The following is an 11,576-nucleotide window of genomic DNA, read 5'->3' on the forward strand; positions in this document are numbered from 1 at the left end:
ACACCACCAGAAAATTCTCCCTAGTTACAAAAGACAACCAACATCAAGATGACCAGTAACAAAGCCCACTAACCCCTTCTGGATGCCTTTGGGTCTTTGCTAACTCTTCAAATGCTGTGCTTTACACAGTGAGATAATGAATCATGGAGGACGGATGCCCTGGGTTACTGCCAGTATTAATCACCATGACAGGCAGGAGGAGAAACATGGAAAGTTCTTCTATATTCCAACCCTTCTCTCCTCCTGCTTCTTAAGCCATTTCTGGTTGTGGTGTGCCGATAAAGACCAGTTTTGAGCTCACAGGCTTATTCCTGAAGACCGTGCTCCACAGCTGCCTACAGCTCTATAAGGACAGGGTTCATATCTCTCTTTGTTCCCTGCTGAATCCCCTCCTCCGCACTGTGATTGGCACATAGCAGGCATTCAATACATAGTTAACTGAATCAGATGAAACAAATAAGTAAATGAATAAACAGAATGCGTAGAACAGCCCAGACCCTTTTAACTCTTCTACCCCTGTAAGCCTCCTCATTGCTTTCAGCTTTCACCTTAACTGCCACATTCTTTACAGTCCAGATACCACAACTGGACATGGGCTTCTGAAAGGGCTAGGGCGAGGCGCATTGCAGTTGTCCCTCGCTGGGCGTGCTGCTGCAGGACCCTCTAGGAGACGGTCTCTGCCCCCAGGGGCTGAGGTCCACCTCCTTGGCCTGTACTCAGTGTGGCTCTTGCTCAGTCTCACCCTGAGCCAGTGGGATGATGTGTTTTTTAATGTGATGGCAGTGCTTGCTGTGCTGTGCACACAAAGGTCTTTTTCTGCTGGACTCACACAAACTTGCATGTTTGTTTGCTTTTGTCCCAAAGCACAGTCTAAGAAAAGAGTTATGGCCACTGTAGCTGCCACTGTGGGTGCTGTAACATTGGGTGCGGAGATACTCCTGCCTATGCCCCAGGCTGTTGGCACAAGGAAGCAGCAGCCAGTGCAGCTACATCTCCTCTCCCAACCCCCCACTGGACCACGAACGGGGTGCCCAGCGGTGGTGTGGGAGGTATCAACGTAAGAGCCTGCCACGTGAGAGAGCCATGGCATACCTGGACAAGTCCCTACACTAAGTGGACATTCATCCCAGCTGTAGATGCCCCCCTGTTTGGGGACTGCTTTCTTTAACTGGTCAAGGTCACTTTGAATTTTGTTCTGCCTTTTGAGCCCTTGGCCACCCCACCCAGCTTAGCGTCAGCAGCAGGCTGGATGAACACCTTCTCAGTGCCATTTCCTGGGTCACTGGTAACCACATTAGATAGGCCGGGACCCACCCCACCCAGCTCCTGCCTGAACCTGACCTTGCCAGGTGACAGGCTGCGTTCGTCTCTCCTCCCTCCCCCTGCCCAGGTCCTTCATCGAGATCTCCAACAACTGCCTGTCCAAGGCCCAGCTGGCTGAGGTGGTGGAGTCCATGTTCCGGGAGTCGGGCTTCCAGGACAAGCAGGAGCTGACGTGGGAGGACTTCCACTTCATGCTGCGGGACCATGACAACGAGCTCCGCGGCACCCAGCTCTGTGTCAAGGGTGGAGGTGGAGGTGTGTGAGTTTGGAAGGTGTCAGGAATGGGCGTGTCTTCAAAGTGAGAGTTCCTGGTGCATAGCACTCAGGTCTTATTTCTCTTTTAGTCCTTGGTGCCTGGTAGAGAGCCAGGCACGTGTAATCAAGGGCATCACATACACCTGCGCAATTTATGCACAAAGATACCCACTGAGGGGTCAGGGCAGGCTGAAGTCCAGCCTACATTCTACACACCAACCATGTGCATTGGTCTGGGGTGTGTCTGGCCAGAGGAAGAGGCCCTATTTTCTCTACACAAAGGACCTGCAGGGTTGCATCCGCCTGGAGGGGGGCCCCTTTTCTAATTGCACTCAGTTGCCACATTGTCTAGCAGTGGCCGCCGCCCTGTGTACAGTGGGTGCTCGGTGTGGGCAGTGAGGGGAGCAAGGCTGGGGAAAGAGATGGGGACACGACCAAGTCACTGGCAAGTGCCACGGCAGCCTTCCTAGGACAGTCTCCTCCCTCGTGGGGAAGCCCGTCCAGCTTCTTGTTCTCCCCAGGTACTGGAGACATTCTTAAACCAAACGTCAGCTGTCGAGTGTCATTCATCACTCGGACTTCTGGGGAACGGTGAGTGGGAATGGGGCACTGGGAGGTGCCCCGGCTGGGTCCCCTGCAGAGAAATGAAGGAGTAGGGCTGGTGGAATCAGCCCCTGGGCCAGACATTTGCTCTGAAAGTAGCTTTCAGCGCACGGTTGTTCTAGCCCAAGTTCCAGCTGCCTCACACACATAACCCCTTACTGCTCAGGAGCCTGGCTCTCTCCCTGCCCCTCCAGGACAGAATCATTCTACAGAACATGTGATCAGATCATGTTCATTCCTTCTGTCTTGCCTTCTGCCTGGCTTCTTTCTGACCGGTTTTATGGGCAGGTTCTGTGGACAGAAATGAGTCCCAGGATCTATCCCCTCCCACACCAGCCCCAACTCTGACTTGGCAGTTCTTCTCCTGGCTGCAAAGACAAGGGGAGAATGAAACCCATTTTTCTCTTCTCAGTTCTTGCCCTCAGGGAGTGGGGCTCCCTGTCTCAGAAGCCCCAGAGTTGGGAGGCCCTGGGTTGAAGAAGAGGTTTGGCAAAAAGTAAGTGTTTCCCAGACCCTTGACCCAAGGAGACATGGGGAGAAGTCTCAGGGTCTCTGGTCTGCGCACACCCCCACACACAAGGAACCATCCTGAGACTCATTCCAGGTGTCCCTGACCGGATTGGCAGGCTATTGAGTTAATGACTCTTCAACCTCTTCCAACCTCTGCACCCTAATCTTCAGGCAGGGGGCCTGGCACTCGGATGCAACACCAGGCAGTGAGGGGTCTCCTGGCTCCTGCCTGCTTTGGGCACAGCAGTGAGGCCTGTGCAGGGAGCAGGAAGAAGGAAGCACAGAACAGAGAGGAGGAGGTGGAGATGGAGTCGTGGGGAGATGGAGGAGTGGGTGGAGAGGGCAAATAAAGCTGAGAGGTAAAGGCTTGGCAGAGTGGATTCTACCCTCCAAAAGCTTTTTCTTTCATCTGTTGTGGCCCATCCTGACCGCTACCAGATCACCAGGTCTCCTTCATAGGGTGGCATTTAGGGGAGTACAGGGTGCCCTGATCTCGGGCCACCTGCCTCCCATTGCTGCAGGGCAGTGGTGCCCCCTCCCCGGCTATACACAGAGGCGCTGCAGGAGAAGATGCAGCGGGGCTTCCTGGCCCAGAAGCTGCAGCAGTACAAGCGCTTCGTGGAGAACTACCGGCGGCACATCGTGGTCGTGGCAATCTTCTCAGCCATCTGTGCCGGACTGTTTGTGGAGCGTGCTTACTGTAAGGAGAGTTCCAGGTTGTGGGCAGTGGGAGGGGAGACGTGAGAGCCTTCTGGTTGTTATTCTTGATCCTCAGGCTTCTGGATAGGGGCGCCCAGCTGTTCTGACTGGGGTCCAGGCTTCTGTGCTGTGCTGATCCACCCCCACTGTGCCCCCAGACTATGCCTTTGCCTCGCCACCCTCGGGCATTGCAGAGACCACCCTCGTGGGCATCATCCTGTCGCGGGGCACGGCGGCCAGCGTCTCCTTCATGTTCTCCTACATCCTGCTCACCATGTGCCGCAACCTCATCACCTTCCTGCGAGAGACCTTCCTCAACCGCTACGTGCCCTTCGATGCCGCCGTGGACTTCCATCGCTGGATCGCCATGGCTGCTGTCGTCCTGGCCAGTATGTGGCTCCTGGGCACGCTCGCCACTGCTGCAGTCCCCTGGGTCGAGCTGTGGGGGAGGCAGTGGGGAGACTGGAGCTACTTATACTTCCTGTTCTCCTCGGGGCTGGAGGTAGAGTTGGCCCTGGAGGCGTCTCTAACAGGATGTGTCTCTTTCAGTTTTGCACAGTGCTGGCCACGTGGTGAATGTCTACATCTTCTCAGTCAGCCCCCTCAGCCTGCTGGCCTGCATCTTCCCCAGCGTCTTTGTGAATGATGGGTCAGTTTTGGGGAGGGTCCCCCTTGGGAATCCTGGGGCAGGCCTCAGGGTACAACAGAAAAGAGGTAGATGGCCCTAGACCCTCCACTCTCTCACTAAGTGAGGGCGAGAAGCTAGCATCCTTGGGGAAGCTGAGAGATGACTTCCTTGCCCTCAGGAAGGAAGCAGGCCGTAATTGGCCAGGAAAGGAGTTTGGGAGATGAAGTCGGAGCCTCTTTCTCACGTGTACCTGACACATAGCTTGCTATCTCAGCCTACTGTCCATTCACTGGGCAAATATTTGTGGAATACGTCCTGTGTGTCCATCCAGGAGCCAAAGAGTAGGGATGCCAAGATACATGCAGTCGTTCAACAACTATTTATTGAGCATTTACTCTGTGCTGGGCATTGTTTGAGCATAGGGATAGAGCATGGAGGTAAGCTCCCTGCCCTCATGGAGCTTACAGAATATGAACCAAGCACTTCAAGGAAGCAAAGGTCAGCTGTAGTAGGAGAATTCAAGATAACACAGGAGGAAGAATTGCTTTGAGATCAGAGGGTGGAACTGCAGGAAGCTGGGTGCCATGTTCTTTGGAAGGACCCTTGGCCATCTGGGTTGAGGCCCAGTAACCTCCGCATTCAAGGCCGTCAGGAACAGAGTCACATTGCAACAGTGGTGGAGCCCCTCCTGCCCCAGCCTGAGGCTCTGGGTGTCTTTGTCCTACAGGTCCAAGCTTCCCCAGAAGTTCTACTGGTGGTTCTTCCAGACAGTCCCAGGTAAAGAGTAGACTGTATGTGGAGTCTGGGGTTTCTGTCTGAGGACTTTTGCTTTTGTCCTCCCTCATCTTCCCATGAATACACACTTGTCTATAGTGGTCATAGGATCCCTTTGCAGCCTCCAGCACAAGCCTCAGCTCCAGCTTCTTTGGGCAAGCTGTTCTGGGAGCCAGGGAGGGATGAGAGAGGTCAGGGAAGAAGAGCGGAATGGGGAAATGCCCTCTGGCATTCTCAGCCCAGGCTGAGGTCCCGAGGCCAGGGGCTCTCTGACCCTGTCCCCGCTGCCCCCAGGTATGACAGGGGTGCTCCTGCTCCTGGTTCTCGCCATCATGTACGTCTTCGCCTCCCACCACTTCCGGCGCCGCAGCTTCCGGGGCTTCTGGCTGACCCACCACCTCTACATTCTGCTCTACGTGCTGGTGAGGGACTTCTCTGGGCAGGGCCAGGCCACAAGGCAGAGATGAGCACTCATGATGTGGGGAGGGAGCAGGGTGAATTGGACGCGAGATCTCAGACCGAGACCCCAGACCCGAGACCACAGCCTATGGAGCCTATGCCAGCCCCACCTACCCTGCCCAGGCCCAGGGCCCAGGCAGGAAGTATCTGGGTAGGGTGGGTGCAGGAAGGGGGCCAGCTGGGCCTGAGCTATACTAACTGGCCATGTCTCCAGCTCATCATTCACGGCAGCTTCGCTCTGATCCAACTGCCCCGTTTCCACATCTACTTCCTGGTGCCAGCACTTATCTATGTGGGGGACAAGCTGGTGAGCCTGAGCCGGAAGAAGGTGGAGATAGGCGTGGTGAAAGCAGAACTGCTGCCTTCAGGTACCAGGCCTGGCCTGACCCTCGGTGGGCAGCATTGGAGGTCAACTCATGGGACGTGGGAAGACAGCTCCCCAGGCCTCCTCATCCCATTGCTGCCTCTGTTAGCCTCTCAGGGACCCCTGCAGCTTTCCTGATGGAACTACAGCCCCCAAAAGAGCTGTGCTTAGTTCCCAGGAGGACTTACAGACAGTGAGAAGTGACTATGAGAAGAGGAGGCTGAAAGTGCATTCAGAGGGGTTTAAGGACAAGAAAGACCCGCGCTTTTGTGGCCTGGGTGCAGGGTGGGGAACCATACACCCCTCTCCCATTCCTTCACTCAGAATAACCTCTCTTCAGAGACAGATAAATGGCCCAGACTGCAAGAGTCTGTTGTTGATAGTCAATGTTGGCCAGAGTGGGGATTCACATCAATGTAAAGGGTGGTGGAAGATGACTTAAGTGACAAGGGGCCAGCTAACCTTCAGGACTCACATAGTAAGAAAATTAACCTCACTTCAACTGTATTTCAATCAAGATTATTTAAGAACAAAGTCTCAGCATGGTATTAGCATGCCTTCTGCATCCTCCAGTACTTGCGAATCTCCTTTTTCCACAAAGAGAGAACAAGCCTGAGGCTCAGCTGTGGTCAGGCAACAAACAGTATCCAGCTAAAATTTGATAAAACATGGTACCTTCTGTTTAGACCACATGATACTTAGGCAAGGCAATGTAGGGTATTGGTTAAGAGCTTGGACTCTGGAGCTAGATAGAGCACAGCCTCTGGAGCTAGATAGAGCACATGATGCTGGTTTTCTACTCACCTTAGTGACCTAAATGTTCTTCTCAAGGTAAATTGAATTGAAAAAGTAAGTCAATTTAAAGAAAAATGTTAGATAAATGATAGTGCAGCAGGTGTGCTGATATGGCCCACCATAAAGGTAACCCTCATATGGTGGAGGTTTGGCAAACACTGAGATGGTAACCTGGGGAGCCTGAGGTCCCCTGACCTAGTAGGCTGGTATCCAGGACAGTGGTATCAGGCCTGGGCCCTTAGTGGGAAGAAGCAGCAAAGAGGAGGGGAGGGGCTGGAACAGGAGAGCAGAGAAGCCCAGCTCTTGAGTTACCCAGGAAACAGAGAAGGGCACCCTCCAACTCCCAGCCCCAGAAGCCATACTCGCTCAGATCATGTTACTACTCCCTGTGCCTCAGGTGTGTGGAGAGGACAGGGTACCTGCCAGTCCTCAGGTACCAGGAGCAAGCCCTCTGATCCCTGCCCCTCCCTGCCCATGACCCCCAGGAGTGACCCACCTTGAGTTCCAGCGGCCCCAAGACTTTGAGTACAAGTCAGGACAGTGGGTGCGGATCGCCTGCCTGGCTCTGGGGACCAACGAGTACCACCCCTTCACCCTGACTTCTGCGCCCCACGAGGACACGCTTAGCCTGCACATCCGGGCAGCAGGGCCCTGGACCACCCGCCTCAGGGAGATCTACTCACCCCCGACGGGTGACAGCTGTGCCAAACATCCAAAGGTGCTCATCACTGGGAACCACTTTTGGGGTTCTGGCATTGATAGAAGGTCCCCACCCTCCCCGACCTTGGGATAAGATGCTCCAGCCACCCCAAAGCCAGATTGGGAGAGGGCTGGGGTGCCTCAAAGAAACTAGTTCTCCCGGTCCTCCCCGCCCCCCCCATTTCTAACCTCAGAGCTGGGGAAGGGCCAGGCTCATCTCATCTTCCTCTTCTGTTGGCAGCTGTACCTCGATGGACCATTTGGAGAGGGCCACCAGGAGTGGCATAAGTTTGAGGTGTCCGTGCTGGTGGGAGGGGGCATTGGGGTCACCCCCTTTGCCTCCATCCTCAAAGACCTGGTCTTCAAGTCATCCTTAGGCAGCCAAATGCTCTGTAAAAAGGTGAGTGTCCCTCTCCCATTCTTCAAAGAAATGGGGACAGACAGCCTGATTGTGTCCCCACATCCCAGCAGAGTAGCATGATAAAAAGTCCCTGGCTCCTAGGCAACTGGTTCTGCTGGGACCATTCATACCCAGTTGCCCAGTTGGCAAACATTTGAGGGAGGGTAGGAGGTGTAGCCAGAAGAGCCTCTGCTGGGATCTGTGGCTAAGAAGCCTTGGATCAGGCCTGTGGGTCCTGCCAGAGGTTTGGTGCCTGTGGGGGGTCCAGGGCTTCCCACCATCTCAGTATAAGCATCTGGGTAGACGAATCTTGAGCTGAGCTGAATCAGAGCTTTAGTTGTGTGTCCCCAGATCTACTTCATCTGGGTGACACGGACCCAGCGGCAGTTTGAGTGGCTGGCTGACATCATCCGGGAGGTGGAGGAGAATGACCACCAGGACCTGGTGTCCGTGCACATCTACATCACCCAGCTGGCTGAGAAGTTTGACCTCAGGACCACCATGCTGGTACGTCAGGGCCGGCCAGGCAGGGTAGCTCAGTGGGTATGTGGGTTGAGGGTAAGGATGGCCAAGGCAGGTGGGTGGACCGCCATCTGGACTAGGAGCTGACCCTGGCTCTGCCTGGCTGTGACCTTCCTCCTCTACTCCCTCCCCCAGTACATCTGTGAGCGGCACTTCCAGAAGGTGCTGAACCGGAGTCTGTTCACGGGCTTGCGCTCCATCACCCACTTTGGCCGACCCCCCTTCGAACCCTTCTTCGACTCTCTGCAGGAGGTCCACCCAAAGGTCAGTCCCACCCCGACCCATCCTTCCCCTGCCAGGACTTCCTGGCCCTCAAGCAGCCTGCAGCTGGGTACTGAGCAGAGGACCTCAGGATGGGGTCAAGCATTGGAGAAGGGCTTCAAACCCCACCCCCTGCCTCCCCAACTCAAGCCGCCTTCTCAGGGCCTGGGGTCAATGGCCTGGTCATTCCAGCCAGGCTTGAGAAGCAGCTCCCTCCTGGGGAGGAAGCCCACAGGCCTCTGATTCTCTGCAACCACTGCCCCCACACACACTTGACAGGTGAGGAAGATTGGGGTGTTTAGCTGCGGCCCTCCAGGAATGACCAAGAATGTAGAGAAGGCCTGTCAGCTCATCAACAGGAAGGACCAGGCCCACTTTGTGCACCACTATGAGAACTTCTGAGCCCTCCCTCCCTGGTTCCTGATCCCTCCGTGGACCAGCCCTGCCAGCAGTTTCTGTCAGAATTCACCTCAGGCATCAGCTGGAGAGCTGGAAGAGCCTCTCCCTCATTGCCCCATCTGTCCCAGGCTCTGAGAAGATAGAGGAGACCCTTCTAGCTTAAGCCACAGCAGGCTGTGGCAGACAAAGTGGGGAGGGGACAGTCCCTGCCTTGTGACAACTATGGAGGTGAAGAGATACAACCGCATTTTCCTCTGATAGGTCCCCATGTCTGTTTTCCTTCCAGAAAATCAATGTATTGCTTTGGTATTTTCTTGGCCTAGGCATTTGAGGGAGGACAGGGTGGGGACACCTGGTGTGAAGAGAGGGTTCAGAGTGAGAATCTCCTAAGAGCCCAGCTCAGAAGTTGCGATGCTAAACCTGGATGGCCTGCCTGCCTCAATTCAGTCTCCGAGGCCTTTTCCCTCCAGCTCTACCCCCCAACCTATTCCTGCTCTGAGAGGATCAGGAACCCTGAGGAGCAACCAGCAACGCCCGCTGCCCTCACCTCTTGGCTGGCCCTTCTCTTAGCCTGCTGGAGCAGCCCCTCAGCTCTGGTACCAAGGGAGTCCAGCCTTTCTGCCAATCATCCAGAGTTCCCACTCAGCTCCCCTCCTCCACAGGACTTGGATGACCAACTGTCCCAGTTTGCCCAGGACTCCCCCAGTCTTGGCACTGAAAGTCTCTTGTCCTAGGAAACCCCTCAGTCCCAGGCAAATCAGGGCAGTTGGTCACCTTCCACAGGAGCCAATCTGGGACATCACCTCCATACTCTTTAAGACCCTTCCTTTTCCTTCTTCAACTGGCTCTTTCCTCAAAAGCTAAGCTGTAATTTAAAAAAAACAAAAGGTATAATTTGCATAAAGTGTACAGATCTTAAAGTTACCATGTACTACATATGTTACTACTACCCAAATCAAGATATAGAACATTTCCATCACCCCAGAAACTTCCCTGTACCCCTTCCAGTCAGTCTCCCCAAGCCTTAGAAGCAACCACAGATGTGATTTTTTGTTATTACTCCAGATTCATTTGGTCATACTGAATGTACTCTTTTGAAACTGGCTTGTCTTACTTAGCACAATGTCTCTGTGATTCATCCATGTTGTATATATCAGTAGTTTGTTCCTTTTTATTGATGTGTCGTATTCCATTGTAGAGATTACCACAGTTTATCCAATCTTCTGTTAATAGACATTTAGATTGTTTCTGGTTTTTGATAATTATGAATAAAGCTGCTATGAACTTTCTTAGGACTTATCTTTTGGTGAACATAATGCACTCATTCCTCTTGGGTATGTATCTAGGAGTAAAATTGCTGGGTAATAGCGTCCTCCAGCCAATAGGATCTGTGGCAGGGAGAGTTTCAGGCCATCTCCACATTCCTGCCCCAGGCTTCTGTCCTCATTGGTCATACTCTACCTCTTCTGACAGGTCAGATGCCTTTAGCTCCCTACCCTCTGTACTGAAGGAATCTCTGTGACAGAACTGGAAGAGCACCAGATCAGGAGCTAAGAGACCTGGATACGAGTGCCAACTTTGCCTATATGTAGCTACCGAGGAAAATCCCTCAACTTCTCTGAGCCTGTTTTCTCATGTATTAAAATGTCTGTGTGGGTATTAGGAAGACAGATAGTGATACTGGCCCAGAAAATTACACAGATGAGAAAATTTATGAGAATATATTATACAATTGCAATGTATTTTGATTATTAATCTACCTATTTCCTAACAGCATCAGGCCTCCAGGCCTCCAGCCCTCCTGCCCCTCACTGGGTCTACAACCAGTCACTAATCCCAAACTCCAGCCCCTTAAGTCTCAGCCTTAGCTGTATTCCCAAATCTGGCCCATCAATTCCTTCCTTGTTCCTTTCTAAAGACCACTCAAAATATTTATCTGTCTCATCCTAATTCATCTACCCTTGCTAGACCAGATGATATTGTTAACATGGCTGTCATGACTGTCCATAATATTCTCTACTCAGCCCTATCCTCCCTACCATTTCTGAGCCTGAGTGAGGGTCTCCTGAAGACTCCATGATCACTTTTTCCCAGAGCCCAGACAATGTCAATTGCCTGTCCAGCTGGACAGAAGGATGTGCCATCATGATCCTGAGTAGCCTCGGGTGGCTCTTAGGCTGCCTGGCGTTGACTCCAAACCCCAGCCAAGTTCTAGATATCAGCTATAAGCATGCATTCATATGATCTGACTGCTATCCAATCTTGCTCAATTTCCAGAAACCCACTTGTTGCTGTGATAAAAGTCAAGGACTTGCAGAGAGGATAGAAGTGTTTTCAGCCTGGTCATTCACCAAAACCTCAGTGGGCCCCACCCTTCCTGGAACTTTGTAGCCAAGTCTTCTTGGGAAGTGGATTGAAAGGGAAGATCAGGTAGCCAGCAGGTGATATGCCTTTGGACTGAGAAGATGAAGTCACTGCACAAATGGGTACAGGGGAGAGGTTAGACTCTGGAAAATATGTAAACATGGGAGGCCACAAAATGTCTCATAAAAAGAGGACTAGGGAAAGGTGACTCAGAAAAACTTCACGGAAACTGTTATGTTGACACTGAGAAAGAAAGCAAACCTTTTCTACTCCAGGTCACAAATATAGGTCTCAGGCCCTAGGACAGAGCCCAACCCAAGCCCTGCCTCATAGACATAGGAACGCGGATGAGAATGGAACAGGGATGGAAAAGGAATCCGGTGGGATTAGATGGAGATAGGATTGGAGATTGAGAAGATGAGGATGAGACTGGATGGAAGGGCTTCAGGGTCTGGTGGGAAGGGAGTGCACAAGGATGGGGAGGTGCTGAGACCGAGCTGTAGAAGAAAGAAGTGAAGGCT

The 11,576-nt window shown here is 53.0% G+C and overlaps 1 protein-coding gene across 10 annotated transcripts in view; it reads left to right on the forward strand.

The window, feature by feature from the left end:
- Positions 1 to 9,979, forward strand: part of DUOX2 (dual oxidase 2) — a 34,287-nt gene extending 24,308 nt beyond the window's left edge. For all 10 annotated transcript variants that reach the window (XM_049705424.1, XM_049705423.1, XM_049705420.1 and 7 more), the window contains 14 exons: positions 1,391 to 1,578; positions 2,100 to 2,169; positions 2,594 to 2,677; positions 3,213 to 3,391; positions 3,549 to 3,779; positions 3,940 to 4,039; positions 4,746 to 4,795; positions 5,087 to 5,214; positions 5,466 to 5,619; positions 6,896 to 7,128; positions 7,351 to 7,509; positions 7,861 to 8,016; positions 8,167 to 8,295; positions 8,572 to 9,979. In XM_049705424.1, coding sequence (XP_049561381.1) covers positions 1,391 to 1,578; positions 2,100 to 2,169; positions 2,594 to 2,677; positions 3,213 to 3,391; positions 3,549 to 3,779; positions 3,940 to 4,039; positions 4,746 to 4,795; positions 5,087 to 5,214; positions 5,466 to 5,619; positions 6,896 to 7,128; positions 7,351 to 7,509; positions 7,861 to 8,016; positions 8,167 to 8,295; positions 8,572 to 8,694 — 1,984 coding nt within the window. In that variant the 3' untranslated portion in view covers positions 8,695 to 9,979. The remainder of the gene's footprint in view (positions 1 to 1,390; positions 1,579 to 2,099; positions 2,170 to 2,593; positions 2,678 to 3,212; positions 3,392 to 3,548; positions 3,780 to 3,939; positions 4,040 to 4,745; positions 4,796 to 5,086; positions 5,215 to 5,465; positions 5,620 to 6,895; positions 7,129 to 7,350; positions 7,510 to 7,860; positions 8,017 to 8,166; positions 8,296 to 8,571) is intronic.
- Positions 9,980 to 11,576: the final 1,597 nt, after the last annotated feature.

This window comes from Orcinus orca, chromosome 2, assembly GCF_937001465.1.
Source record: "Orcinus orca chromosome 2, mOrcOrc1.1, whole genome shotgun sequence".
NCBI classification, from domain to species: domain Eukaryota; kingdom Metazoa; phylum Chordata; class Mammalia; order Artiodactyla; family Delphinidae; genus Orcinus; species Orcinus orca.